The 13,846-nt window shown below is 35.2% G+C and overlaps 1 protein-coding gene across 3 annotated transcripts in view; it reads right to left on the reverse strand.

Moving 5' to 3' along the window:
• Nucleotides 1-13,846, reverse strand: part of LOC142345741 (phosphoinositide 3-kinase regulatory subunit 4-like) — a 428,489-nt gene that overhangs the window by 145,357 nt on the left and 269,286 nt on the right. Inside the window, exons 1-2 of one of the 3 annotated variants that reach the window (XM_075398039.1) lie at nucleotides 8,972-9,270; nucleotides 41-219 (exon numbers count right to left, since the gene is read on the reverse strand). In XM_075398039.1, the coding sequence (XP_075254154.1) occupies nucleotides 41-219; nucleotides 8,972-9,127 (335 nt within the window). In that variant the 5' untranslated portion in view covers nucleotides 9,128-9,270. Of the gene's footprint in view, nucleotides 1-40; nucleotides 220-8,971; nucleotides 9,271-13,846 lie in introns of those variants that run through there. The other 2 variants (XM_075398038.1, XM_075398040.1) reach the window with 2 other exon arrangements.

A 13,846-nucleotide genomic window follows, 5' to 3' on the forward strand; every position in this document is an offset into this window, starting at 1 on the left:
AGAACAGTTGCATGAGACAGATTTCATTTCAACTTTTAACCTTCCAGAGTAATTGCAGTCCTGGACTACATAATCGTAAGGTAAGCAGCAGTCACCCACTAAGCCCAATTCCGCCTTTCCACCCGATGCCTCTCCGATGAGCTTGCCATTGAGCAGCCGATTGGCCTCTTTGTAGCTGTCCACGTGTGAAGTCAGCTTCGGATCAGGGATCACAAAAACCTTACAAAAGACTCAAATAAGCACCTTAGAAGATAACACCATCATTCACACAATTACTAGTAGCTCTCCAAACATTAAACACAATTAACTCACATCCTTATGAGGGTTTACTTTAATGACAAGTCCCAATTCTTAAGCCGTAAAAACATTCTTAAGTCAAATACATGTATTAGCTTATTCACAAAGGTCAATGAAAGTTTCTATTTACGATAGACCACTTAACATATCATAAAATTGGATTATAGCATTTTTCACAGAAAAAAAAGTTGAAAACTTCCAAATCATACTAAACTAAATTCTTCTAGTAATGCAATTTTCTTCGATGCAATTCCTTTGACGCAATTCTTCGATGCAACTCATTCTTCTATGCAATTTAGTTAACAATCACAAAATTGGACTATTTTCAAATAACTGAATTCTAAAAAGTGTACTAAAAACAAGCCAAAATAAATTGTGAGTTGCATTTGGCCACTCGTTGACAACTTTTAAAACATTTGTAGAGGCCATTTCTAAATCTAACCAGCTATTTGTCGTCAATTCCTCTTTCCCTTTTCTCCTACGCAATACATTTATTGTCCCACCCTCCGTATAATGGTGGTCACAAACCTTATTTATACCAGTCCTACATTTCTGACTGATCGATATCTTTTGCGAATATCTCCGAGATAAAAGCGTGGCACTATCAAGAAGGAAAAACCGAATCGAGTTTTAAACAATCAATTTGAATTTTGCCAATTCACGTTTTACTTATCGCCAATTCCCCCAAAAATGTGATGTTTTCTGGTTTTTGTATTGGTTTTGATAAAAAGGAACAAAATCTTCAAATAATCTAAAATTACCAAAATTTTACAGAAAAAAAGTGCTGAAAAGAATTTTTCTGGAACAACAATTAGAATGAGAAATTATTTTCATGTTCTATGGTTGTCGAATATTGTTGGGACTTGATTAAAAGATGAACATCTTCCGCAGTCATTTACAAATGAAAATTAAAGGGAATGTTTTGACATCGCTGTTTGAAAAAAAAACGTCCAACAGAATTTTTCTAATAATTTAACAAAATATTTCATGTATCAATTAATTTGTTCACAAATCTGAAATTCGATGTCAAGAAGTTATGTCAAAGCAAAATTAACGCGGATAAAAGTTGTTAACTATCCACCGAAAACTTAACAGAGCAGCAGCAACAAAGGTGATCAATTTATGAGAAATGAAGTAAAATCTCTCATCAATCAAAAGTCCTCCAACAAGATCTGTATCAGTTATAATATGATACTCTAGCTTTCCGGTAGAAAACCAAACAACTAAAATTATCAGGATGCAACAAGATAGATTGTTAGCAATGCCTCTCCTTCTGTAACGTTTTGCAAATCTGATTGTTCAACAGAAAAGAAAGTCCTGTTTGACTGTCAATTTCATGGCAGTAATGCCATGGAAAGATTCTACTCGTCGTTTCTTCAAAAGTATTTACTGCTTCTGCTAATACTGAAAAGCTTCAGTTTACAACCAATATTCATACCTGAGCCTTTTTTGAAATTGATGTTAAAAAACAAACAATTTTTTATTACAAAAATGGATGTATGGTTTTCTTTTATCGAACAAAAATAAATGCCAACAGTTGGTCGTTCTAAATTACTGAGAAAGGTTTGCTATCAATGAGTCAGTTGTGAGGAAAATAGAAAATAAGCTAATGTCATTAGTTAGAACATCCGCTTCAATCATAGAACAACCTGAGTCTGTTTCTATCATCTTCACTGTAAACAAATCGAATGGAATAGTTCTAAAACCACACGAGCTCTTTTCCCGATCATTTTCTGCTTCATCCACCCCTGATTTATTACTCAAGTTTTCTTAAAAAAATTGAAGTTTGTAAAAAATTTATCTCCACTTTTCCTCTCGATTAACCAACTTCTACATTAAGACATCGAACATCACTTACTAGTTGTGACCTAAAATAGTCTAAAATTATCTCTATAATTAAATAGTTTAAAATTATCTCTATAGCCTTATTATGTCATCCATTCTCAAAAGTGACTGTTTTAGAATAAACATTTTTCCTGAAATGCCATATTTTGCGCATATATGGCTGAAGATGTAATTAATTAAAGTAAAAATTAGTTCAACCTTTAGTTCAAAACCAAAACATACCCGTCAGATTGCCGGAAAATAGCCGCCGTTGATTCCAATAAGCATGATTGGGATTGAAAGAATAGAAGATACTGAAAAAAAAAAGATTTGTACAAAAACATTTTTTAAGTCGGATTTATTTTGATGGCATTTCGTAGTTGAACATAACGTATTTCTGTTTCTTAGAGAGAGGCTACAGGGGCTACTATCAATACCAATAAGCATTAGAGATGGTAACTAAGACCTATAGGAACGACGTTCAAATAGCGGGCATCTAAAATTGGGCTTTATGGGTTTATCCCGTTTCTACTTATGACTTCAATTTTTATACTGACTCTGTTCATTTTGAATTGCTTTGCTGAGCAACTGATGTTCAAAATCACTTTTAGCAGAATGAGAGAAGAGAGAAACTAGCCTAGAGAAGTCAAAAAAATATCACGCAAAATGTTGAAAAAGCGGCAAAATGAGGTAAAGCGAAACATTTTTTATTCGACGAAGTAAAAAAAATAGGAGCGCTATAATAGCCGGCTGAGAAGATGAGAGCGGCTATTAATAACCTAATTGGAAGCTTAAAATAACGTTACTATCAAATGTGAAAAAAATAGTTTATTGAAATTTAGGAGAATTTTGTTACTTGTCAAGCGGCTGTTTCAAACATAGCCGTAAGATTGCCGGAAAATAGCCGCGATAGACGCTTGTGGCCTACCATGAATTGAAACAACTAAATAAACAAAATAAGCAGATTGATCAAAAGTCCTTTAGTAGACCACCAGAATCTTCGGGTTAGATACGTACTGTTATTTTTATAATGCACATACGGTCTATAATGAAAAAAAACCCTAAGAGCTTTTTCAAAATTGATTTTCGAAATCAAAAACTCAAGACTAATACTCAAGAATTAGGGCATATAAGTTTTGCATTACTTAGATGCACACTACTGATCTTTAACTAGTAAATATTCATATAATAAAGTTCCATTAGTGAGTTCAGAAGTCATTTTTTTGATTGAGGTAAGTCACACAATTGACCAAAAAGCAGAAACTACGTCACGACCACAAATTTTACATGCAAAGCAGTAGTCACTGAAGTCATTGAAAAAGCCAGGGTAAGACGATACAAAAATCTGTTAGACGAAGTAAAAAAATTAGGAGCGCAATAATAGAGGCCTGAAATTGCTGACGCGGCTATTAATAACAAAATTAATTGAAATTATCAAGTATGAAAATGACTGTATTCATGGTCTCAGTACGCATATTTTATGCTCAAATAGAAAAAATATCAATGAACATATAACGGATCCGAAAACTGCTCCTTAACATCGATATGCTGGAAAAAAGATTTGATACGTGATAAATTTTAACCCTTCTCAGCAGCTTAGTTGAATTGTACCAGACCTTAGGTGAATTGTACTCAGTCTTTGAGGACAAAATTGTGAGAAGACAAATAGCTCAAGCGAAAAATTGTCCTGTGCTCTTTAAAAAGAGCACAGGACAAAAATACTTTCTAACAATTTTGCAAATTAGTTTGCATAGAAAACCTCAAAGAAAACCTGAGTTCACGAAGTTATTCAGTACGAGCAGAGGACGCCGCCTACTGACACCAAATAGTAAGCTAAAGTTCTCTTGTATCAAGATGCATAAAGTTTAGTAGTCCCAAATGAGACGGAACTCATCACGCAAATCCATAAAAAACATAAGCCGACAAACATCGGAAAAATTGATGTCAAATGAGCTGCGGGGTAATTTAATTCAGGGGCTGTAGCCTAGACAGACTTTTCTTTATGGGTACGAGAAAGTCAGCCCAAGGTAGGGTTCGAATCCCGGCCTCCTGAGTACGATTTCGTCACTGAGGTTATAACCACTCGGCTATCAGGACCTTGTCATTCACTCTAAAATCGGTTTTGTATGAACAAACTTTTTTCGAAGTGAGAGCAATTGAAATTACTCAAAAATGAAGAAGTGCGTAAAAAATCACTTGAGAAGTCACAAGATTATTCTAGAAGAAAAGCGGAAAAACGGTCAAGCGAAAAATCTGCATAAAAGGGACACACAATTACAATAATTGCTTCTCATTCGAGAGCAATTAATAGGAAGAACTTGTGCTCGGAAAATTTGTCAAAAACGCAGGCGAAGACACTATTATTGCCAAGCTTCAAGAAAAAATGTTTAAAACGATCAACTAAATCAACAAAATGAAGAATAAATAAAACCGGCTAACATCGAGCAAATTGCTCTAACGACCGGAGAGCAGCTGGCTCTCAAACAACCAGTTGCTTCGGTAGTAGCCAGCTGGGGCTTAGGGATAATAGCATTAGGGGGAGGGGTGTCAAGCGACGCGGGTAGGATTTGGAAGGCTGAACGAGAGGGGGTCCAAATCGCCAGGTTGAGGAGAGGGGGGGGGGGGGGGGGTTGAGTGTCAGTGGGAGTGAGCAAGGGGGTCAAGCTTTCAGATTAAGAACCGCCATTCAAACCTTGTCTCCACAAGAATTGGGGGTGAGATAAATCTCTAAAGAGAGCTGTTCATCATCTTAATGCCCTCCGGGCTTCACCTGTTTGTCCCGTTTTTAGTTAAAATGTTCAGCCAAGTTTGACTCATTTAAATACACCCATTAACCTACGCACAAGCCTTCAAAGGGGTTTATCGGCCATTAAAGAAAGACAAATTCCAGAAACATGAAAAAAACTTGAAAATTGCAAAATTTATTAAAGTTTCCAAATTTCGCAATATGTTCAAAACCATATAGAACTATATAAAGAGATAATAAGGAAAAGAAACTATTAACAAAAATTGGTTAATATTTCTTTTTTCAAATTAAGCCACAGGAATAATATAATTGCCACAGACAAGAATTAAAAGCATACGACTTACCACCAAAAATCGCAAAATCTTCAGCTCTCAAATGCGATGATTTCCTAGGTTGAATTCCCCTTATTATAGAAATCGAATCTCAACTATATCGAACTCTACCTCAGCTAAAAAGATGAAAATGTTATATATGGGTACAGAAATGCAGCTGGAGAGCGTGAGTCTCTGAAATGCCGCTGAAGTCTCTAAAAAGTGTGACATTTTGCGTGCGAAGGTCGCAACACGAGACAATTTATCTCGCCAGAAAGCGCCGAATAATTGTTCCAACCCATATTGGAGGTGGGGGATTTTCACGCAGAATGAAATTCAAACAACAAATCAAACATTTTCGGCAGATTGCCGGACAATAGCCGCCATTGCTCCCATAACCTCGCTTAAGATTGACAGAATTGAAGAAATGGAAAAATTGATTGGTGTACAAGAACATTTTTAAAGTGCGAACTGTTTTGATTTTATTACGCTGTTTGGCATAGTCCTGCTTCTTGTTGAGAAGATAAAAGAGCTAGTATCAAAACCAAAAGGCATTAGAGAAGGTAAATCAGACTTATAAGAAGAAAGTTCAAGTAGCGGGTATATAAATTGGGCTTCAAGGGTTTATCCCCTTTCTAATTTTGATATCATTTTTGGCACTGATTCTGTTCATTTTAGAAGGCTCTGCTGATCAACTGCTGTTTAAAAATCAACTGCTGCGTCAAATGAGCCAAGAACAAAACTAGCCTAGAGCAATCAAAAAGATTTAATCAAAATGTTCGAAAAGCGGCAAAATGAGGTAAAGCGAAACAAATTTTGTTCGATGAATTTGAAAAAAGCGGGTCTTTTCCATTACAGACCCCAGCTTAGTGGTCAGATAACCTACAGCCCTACAGTAATTATTCAATAATGGGGGCTATAATTTCATGGGGAGGGGCTATAATTGGAAAGACAAAAAAACATAGCAGGACAAGTTCAATACATGTCATAAATGGATATACAATCCAAAGAATTGAATGAAAAACTTAGACCTAATGTATTTGACCAGCAGCTTAAATGAACTATGCCAGCCAAAAATAAAAACAAAAGTCTCAAAGTTAACGGAAACTACAAAAAATAAAAACTATATAAAAATCAAATATATACTAAACTAAATATAACTATTGCTAAAACTCTTGAAACTGTTACTCTGAAGGCCACGTTTGATTCAATTAAATATACCCCTTAACCCACGCACAATCCTTGAAAGGGGCTTATCCGCCACTAAAAGTAGACAAATTCGAGAAAAATGTCAAGAACTTTAAACTTGAAAATTGCAGAATTTTTTAAATTTCGCAATATTACTATGTTCAAAACCATTTTCTGTCTGCAGAAACTATACAGTACTCCAATTTCAAGCCAAACAAATGTGGTTGTGCATATGAGTGCATAAGTGTCGGCATGTGTACGCGGGGGTATGCATGTGTGAGTTTTTGTGGGTGTTGTTGCATTGTGTTTGGGGCGCCCGTGCAAGTGTTCAAAATTGCGTGCAACTTAATGTCTATAGCGCTTATTATCTTTCTCCTGGTTGACAACAATTCAAATTCTCTTATATCGAGGATATGTTCCCACATTACAAATATTGATGACATTGAATATTCAAATGAAGAGTGATTTTTGCCACACTAAAATAGTAAAGAGAGAAAAACTACTTTTTTCCAATCTGTTAACAACAAAAACAGATTGGAAAAACTATTGGAAAAACAGATTGGAAAAACAGATTGGAAAAACTACTTTTTTCCAATCTGTTAACAACCTGGTTGACAACAATTCAAATTCTCTTATATCGAGGATATGTTCCCACATTATAAATATTGATGACATTGAATATTCAAATGAAGAGTGATTTTTGCCACACCAAAATAGTAAAGAGAGAAAAACTTCTTTTTTCCAATCTGTTAAAGGTCAAAATGGTGTCACAAAATGGCGTTTGCAATAAGTTCACTGGGAAATTCGAGGTCTAGTTATAGTCTAGGGTTGCCATTTTCGATTTTGAAGATCACGCCATCAAACAAAGCAGTAGTAACGAATTCAGCAAAAATTACACATTTTTCTGTTCATTTTCTGCATTTGGCCTCACGGTTTCTCAAAGGTTGGTTGTATCAGAGTTTTCTGTTCTGTCCTTGAGCTGCTGTGTTGGGTTTTGGTTCTTTATTGTTACCTCCATAAATGAAGAACTATTTGAGAAAAAGGTGATTTGCATTTTCCGAAATTTTCCCAGACGGTTTGTCTGTTATTTGCTTATCGCAGAAATCAAAAGTGCAAAAAATATTTGTACTATTTCTTCCTCTTCCGTCTGGAATACTCTTAGCGGTTTTTGAATTCAGAGTCATCGACGCCGAACATTAACGACAAAGTGAACTGGTGTAATTTTTAACTTTAAGCAAGTTTTTAAAATTTCTATTTTGCGACATGTTTCTTTTTTTTGTTTCTTTGTTTCTTGTTTTTTTTTGTTTCTTGTACGTTTTGTTTCTTCTTGTACGTTCACTTATCTTCTATTGTTATCAAATTTTAAAATCGGAAGGCCGGTAATTTGAAATTAAAATTCAGGATTTGTTTTGCTGTGCTTTTTGTAATCATTAAAAGAATTTTATTGTTACGTAAACAGCTATGAATTTATTGCTCTTTTTATTTAATTTTTATTTTATTACATGAATTTTTTCAAGAATTTATCACTCTTTTATTTTTTAAATATTTACACTCATCTTTTAAATTACATTTACGGATTTGTAAACTTTTGTGTTTACTCTAGTTTGAGTTTTAAGGCTTGAGTTCAACTTAATTCACTTAGTAATTGAACTGAATAAACAAAAATTTTACGCATTCTAGTGAATACAGTCAATGCCAACAAATCTTGTACCAACAATTAGTGCTTCAATATATCTAAGTTTCGGTAAAACAATTTTTTATTAGAAAAACTGGTTTTAGCTTTAGCTTTTTCTGCATTTGACTTCGTGGTAATTATAACGTCAATTTCATTACATTTTTTTACAATCCACTCGAATTTTAGTCATGCACGATTTTTCTCAGTCTCGAAATAACTCTTTGTCAGCTCTATTTGGATGTGTTTATGTCAGCTCTGGATAACTCACACCAACTGAAAATTAATTGAAGGAAGCTTCAAAATCTTTTAACTTTTTTATACTATCATTAGATATTATTTTTCTCAATGGTATTTCGAACCTGCATGTCAACGAAGCAACCGGAGCATTTTTATGCCAATCTTTAAAGCTATAAATTTAAATTCTGTCTTTTTTGATTGTTCGACCTTTAAAGAAGCGACAAGAACAGTTGCAGTGATTTTCACAGCAAAGAGCAATTCGCCTTGTTGTCTTCAACAGCTCTTTATTTTCAAACGTAAGCGATGAAATGAAAGACGAAGAAATCTAGTCCTTTGATTTCTAGTCACCAATGCTTATTTGACCAAAACAATGAACAGAAACAATGCTCGTTTTCTTCGGAATAGGCAATTTTGGATCTTTCCCCAAAGTAGACCCCAAAGTACGTTATGCATCACCAGCTAGTTAGCAAAATACTATATCAAAAATGGCACTGAGGCCAGGGGGTTGCAAATAATATGCACACACAAATCTGGAGTTCAAAACAGGAAATATCCCCAATTTTTGATCAATTGTCCATGAATATGGATCTTGGTCCCGATACGTATTTCACCTAGTTCTTTCATTGTGTCCTTTAAAACTGTTATATACTGCATAATTTTTGAAAAAATTCAAGCAAAGAACTCTTTTATCACCTTAGCCACAATGGACACATTGGGTGCACTTCTGGCTCTGACAACTTTCATGAACCTGGTTGACCCCAGAGAGTGCGTCTCGAACACGTGACCCTCTAGGTACTTCTCCACGGGCAGAATCTGACTGGGCGCTATGGCCGCTAAATTGTTGCCCATCTTGAACACAGCCCTCTCAGCACACTGGGGTTAACGAATTTTTGTCTCAATCGAAATCAAAACATGACCTCTAAAATCAGAATTTAGATTCTTATCATTTCAGTGGTGGAACTGAACGATCACAATTTTTAAGATATGATCACATTCGATTTGGATTCATTCTTAATACTAAGCATCATTGAGAAAGGTGCTGCAGATCCGACAAAAATTTTTTGCATTACGGCGAGCTGTCCTAATTTATTTGCATTTGCTTGATTTTAACATTGCTTTTTACTAAAACCCTCTCCAATTTTTTTGGGGGTTAGGAACTTTACACCAGCTCAACATTTTTTTTAGTTGCCACAGCTTTGGTCGTATCAAAAGTCGTATCATTGAAAAACTGCATCGACCGTTTATTAGACAAAATGTCTGTTCTTTTCTCAAAGAAAAATCAAGGCTCGAAGTCTTCAGAAAGTTCACATATCGGATTTCGTCCTCCGATTCAAAGACGCATAAACAGCTATAGATTGATCGAGCAATTTCATGAGCTATATTTTTAAAGGTATTTGAAGCGGATCGTATCAAGTTCCGATAGGTGAAATTTTGAAAACGTCGAGCCCCAAAACTTCGAGAAAAGAACAAAATGAAAATGCTTAATCAAGATTTCTTTATATAAATGACATAATTAAAAATTTCATCAGAAAAACATTAGATAGCTCTTTGATACCAGCCTAGCTCTTTGATGAAAAAAGTGCAAAACATTTTTGTGTTTATTTGATCGGAAATTGATATCTTCTAGCAAATATGCCGATTTTTTGTTGGAAGCGTTTTATTATTGTTCACTTATGTGTCTCCGATTGTAAGCTTGAAGAATTTTGTTTTTATTAATTAACATCAGGGAAATATTAATTCAGTTAACTCAACTGAGTGAAAAAGTCAACTAAAGACAAGTAAACTATTTCTATTTTAAAAGAAATATAACTGCTACTTAGGAAATGAAATGTTTCTGTAACTCCTACAACCACATAAATAGAAAAAATCTTTTGCCCAACTATTGCTTATCTTTTTGGGTGAATAGGAAAAATGATATGGAAAAAGTTTATGGAAAATGATATGGAAACAGAATAAGGAACATTGACCTCAAAAATTGTTTCATTTAAAGGTTCGAAATGGCTCTCGGACTGCGAGAGAAAAATGTCCCAATTTACGCGGGAATGTTTGAGGGGTGGGTGAGAGTGGAGTGACTCAACAGTTTCGGCAAATCTCATATTCAGAACTAGCATGGCTCTAAGAGAACTGGTGAATATCTTAAAACTCTCAGGCTTCTCAACACCAAATTCGATGATCACAGGAAAAATCAGTAGTACAAAAAATCGCATGAAAAATACTATCCAGACATTAAAACCGACAAACACCGGAAATGAGCCGCCATTGATTCCCTTCACCCCGATTGTGCTTGAAAGAACAAAAAGGAGAAAAATTATTATTTAAAGTGCAACCTATTTCATTTCAAAGTTATAGAAACGCCCGTTTATAATGATATAGAGGCTAGTTTCAATACCAATAAGCATTTCAGATGGTAACTGATACTGATAAGAAAAGAGTTCAAGGCATCTAAAATAGGTTTTCATAGGTTTATCCCGTTTCTATTTTTGATACCGAATCTATTGATTCTAGAACTTTTGCTGTGCCAGAATTTCAACCAAAATGCTGAACAAGCTGTGAACTAAGGTAAGGCAAAACAAAATTTGGTTCGATAAAAAAACGTAGCAGAACCTCTCCTGACCTAATGTTTAACGAATTTTCATCTATCAAACAAAAATCTAGACATTGAAAGGAAAACCAATTAGAAAAAAAACTGATCAAACACAAACCGACTAACGTCGGAAAAACTTCTCTCGGACGACAGGCGGGGCAAATTAATTCAGATGGGACTGTAGCCTAGATATTTTTATGGGTGCAAAAAGCTTTGCCCGAAGAGCGGTTCAAACCCCCGAACTCCTTAACCACATCCACCGCCAGATTCATTAACCCCTCGCTATTAGAGCGGTTCAACTGTTTTGCGTAGAAAAGACACGTTTACAATAATTGCTCCAAACTTCGTTCGAGAGCAATTAAAAATTGAAAAGAGCAAAAATCAAAGTCAAATTTCAGCAAAGTCAAGTTTAACAAAAAAACACTAGCACGAAAGCAAAATTCTGTCCAAACACCGTTTTCTCACTCAAATTTAAAATAAGAGTCAATACTTTTCACACCGCAGAACACCTTTAGCAAAAAATAGGGCCGCTATAAATTTTTAGCATTTACTTAACTTATTTAACCGTCACCTATTTCTTGTTAACCGTTACCTATTTCATTGGAAGCCGAGACAAATTGGGCATTTGGAGGGTTTAACCTACTCTAATGCATCTGGCAATGTAAATGATATTACGCAAACGAGAATGTCAGCAGAGAATTTTTTGAATTGCACTTTTTATCTCTTCATGAAAGGCTGTTTTTCTAATCTTTGGTTTTCCTCTTCTCTAGAGACAATCACAGATAATTTTACAAGAAAATCTCTTCTTCAATAACATCATAACTATTACAACTGTTCCAAAACTTTGTTCTAAAACATCTAGCAATAATTTAAGCCATAGAAACCCTAAATTTGAGATTTTGAGTTGTGTCACGTGGCGTCAATACACCTTCAATGATTATTCAAAGTTTAAGGTAAAAACACTTCCAAAATCTCGAGCCATTACCCGCAAACAAACTAGTAGCCTTAGACAAATACAAGATTCTAATTATCACAAAATTACATTTAAGGTGGTCTGGCTCCGTTTGGATAAAGCTAAAATTTAACAATAGCGCGCCATCTAGATAATTCGGTTGCCGACATTGTTCGTCAACTTCGCACATTGGCGCTCTAGGGTCATCTTCAAATCAAGCACACATCTACGTGTTAAGATATGAGAAACAGTGTGGGTAAGAGATAAGGAAGCATCTCGTTTTTAAGATGCTTCGAGAAAGATAAGACATCTATCGTTATGATCGAAACATCCAGCATAATGAACAAAACATCAAAAATTATGACCGAAACATCTATTATGATGACCTCAGAACGTACCTTTTTAAAAGTAAGAACAACCAAATAAAAAATTAGTTAAATTTTCATTTATTGTGACAAGTTCAAGTAAAGTAATTAATAGTAATCAATACTATTAATAATAAGGAAAGAAGACCTGATTAATTTACATGGTTACGAAAGATAATGTACACATCAATGCTCAATCTACTAATGCAAAGTGAGATAGTTTGAGGGAGGAGGTAGAGCAAGCAAGGCAATCAACAGTTGCTCACGTATAAATCAAGAAAGCAACACGGTTTGACTCGTCCAATACCCAAATTGATTTCCCGGTTATTTTGGGACGGGGCAATTTTTCCCTGACACAGTAGAGCTAATTTATCTGCACGACGATTACATTCAAAGTTTGAAAAAATCAATGCAAAAAAATGAAATCCTCCTTTAATTCAAACTAGGAAAATCCGGATCTTTTTCATTTGTGCCTCCCCCGCCGTTAGTGGGTGCATATTATCTGCACCTCCCCCTTCCCCCCCCCCCAGGCGCAAGTCACGCTTCATATTTTTACAATGATTCATACTACTATGTACTGGTAGGTGCTTTGTAACTGGGGTGGGGGTGCATAACGTATTTGGGGGGGGGGGGGGGGGGGGGGGGCACAATAGGAAAAGATCCGAAAATCCTCCTGAATGACATTGATTTTCTTCGGCAAATTGTAATTCACCTATTCAAAACTAAAAATAAATATTGCTGACTATTTAAATAATTCGACGGAGCTAAAATGCCCCCAAAATGTAGACTGGATTATTTCCTGACTACCTAATAAGCGGAGTCAAAACCCTGTTTTACAAAAACTCCAGCAAATAATTACTACGGTTTGAAATGATGCTTATACAAAACAATAAAGAAATCAACTAGAATGCAAAGTATTAATATTTTATTTTCATTGTCAATTATCATCCAAAAATAAAAGCAAGGCACGATTCGGGAGGAGACATAACCTGGTTCAATCCCTTATACTAACCACTATAATATCTACTAACCAAAATTAGTTAACAAATAATCATAAAATCAATCTGTATAGTGGACACACCCTAGTCAGAAGCACTTCTGGCGCTTATTTGAATCTGTTTCTCCTCCTGTCGAGGAGCGCTCCTCGTTTTCAAAGTCGCAAGCCTAAACTTAAATTTAAAATCGATAAAAAGGACACGAAAACAACTTAATAAGTTTTAAACAATTGCGATAATAAAACATAAACCGACTAACGTCGGATGAATTGCTCTCGAATGACAAGCGGGGGCCAATTTAATTTAGAGGGGGTGTAGCTTTGAAATGTTTTACACTCCAGATTGGCAGTCTATTATCTTAACCACTCAGCTTAACCAAAGGCTTTGCTTTCTATTCGCTCAACGTCGCTTTTAAAAAAGAACTTGACTTCAGAACGCGAGCAACTTGGATCACTAAAGTTGAAGAACTGAAGTGTGAAAAAGTCACTGAAGAAGTCAAAGAGTGTTCTAGAACAAAAGCGCAAAAACGGTAAAGCGAAAACTTTGCATAAAAAAGACTTATCACGTTTACAATAATTGTTCCAACATTCGTTCGAGAGCAGTCCATATAAACGGTGCAATTAATAAACGGTCAAAAACGACAAGATACTTAAACTTAATCACCCCTCCACT

The sequence above is a fragment of the Convolutriloba macropyga genome, chromosome 9 (assembly GCF_964194025.1).
Source record: "Convolutriloba macropyga chromosome 9, txConMacr16.3, whole genome shotgun sequence".
Lineage (NCBI taxonomy): Eukaryota > Metazoa > Xenacoelomorpha > Acoela > Convolutidae > Convolutriloba > Convolutriloba macropyga.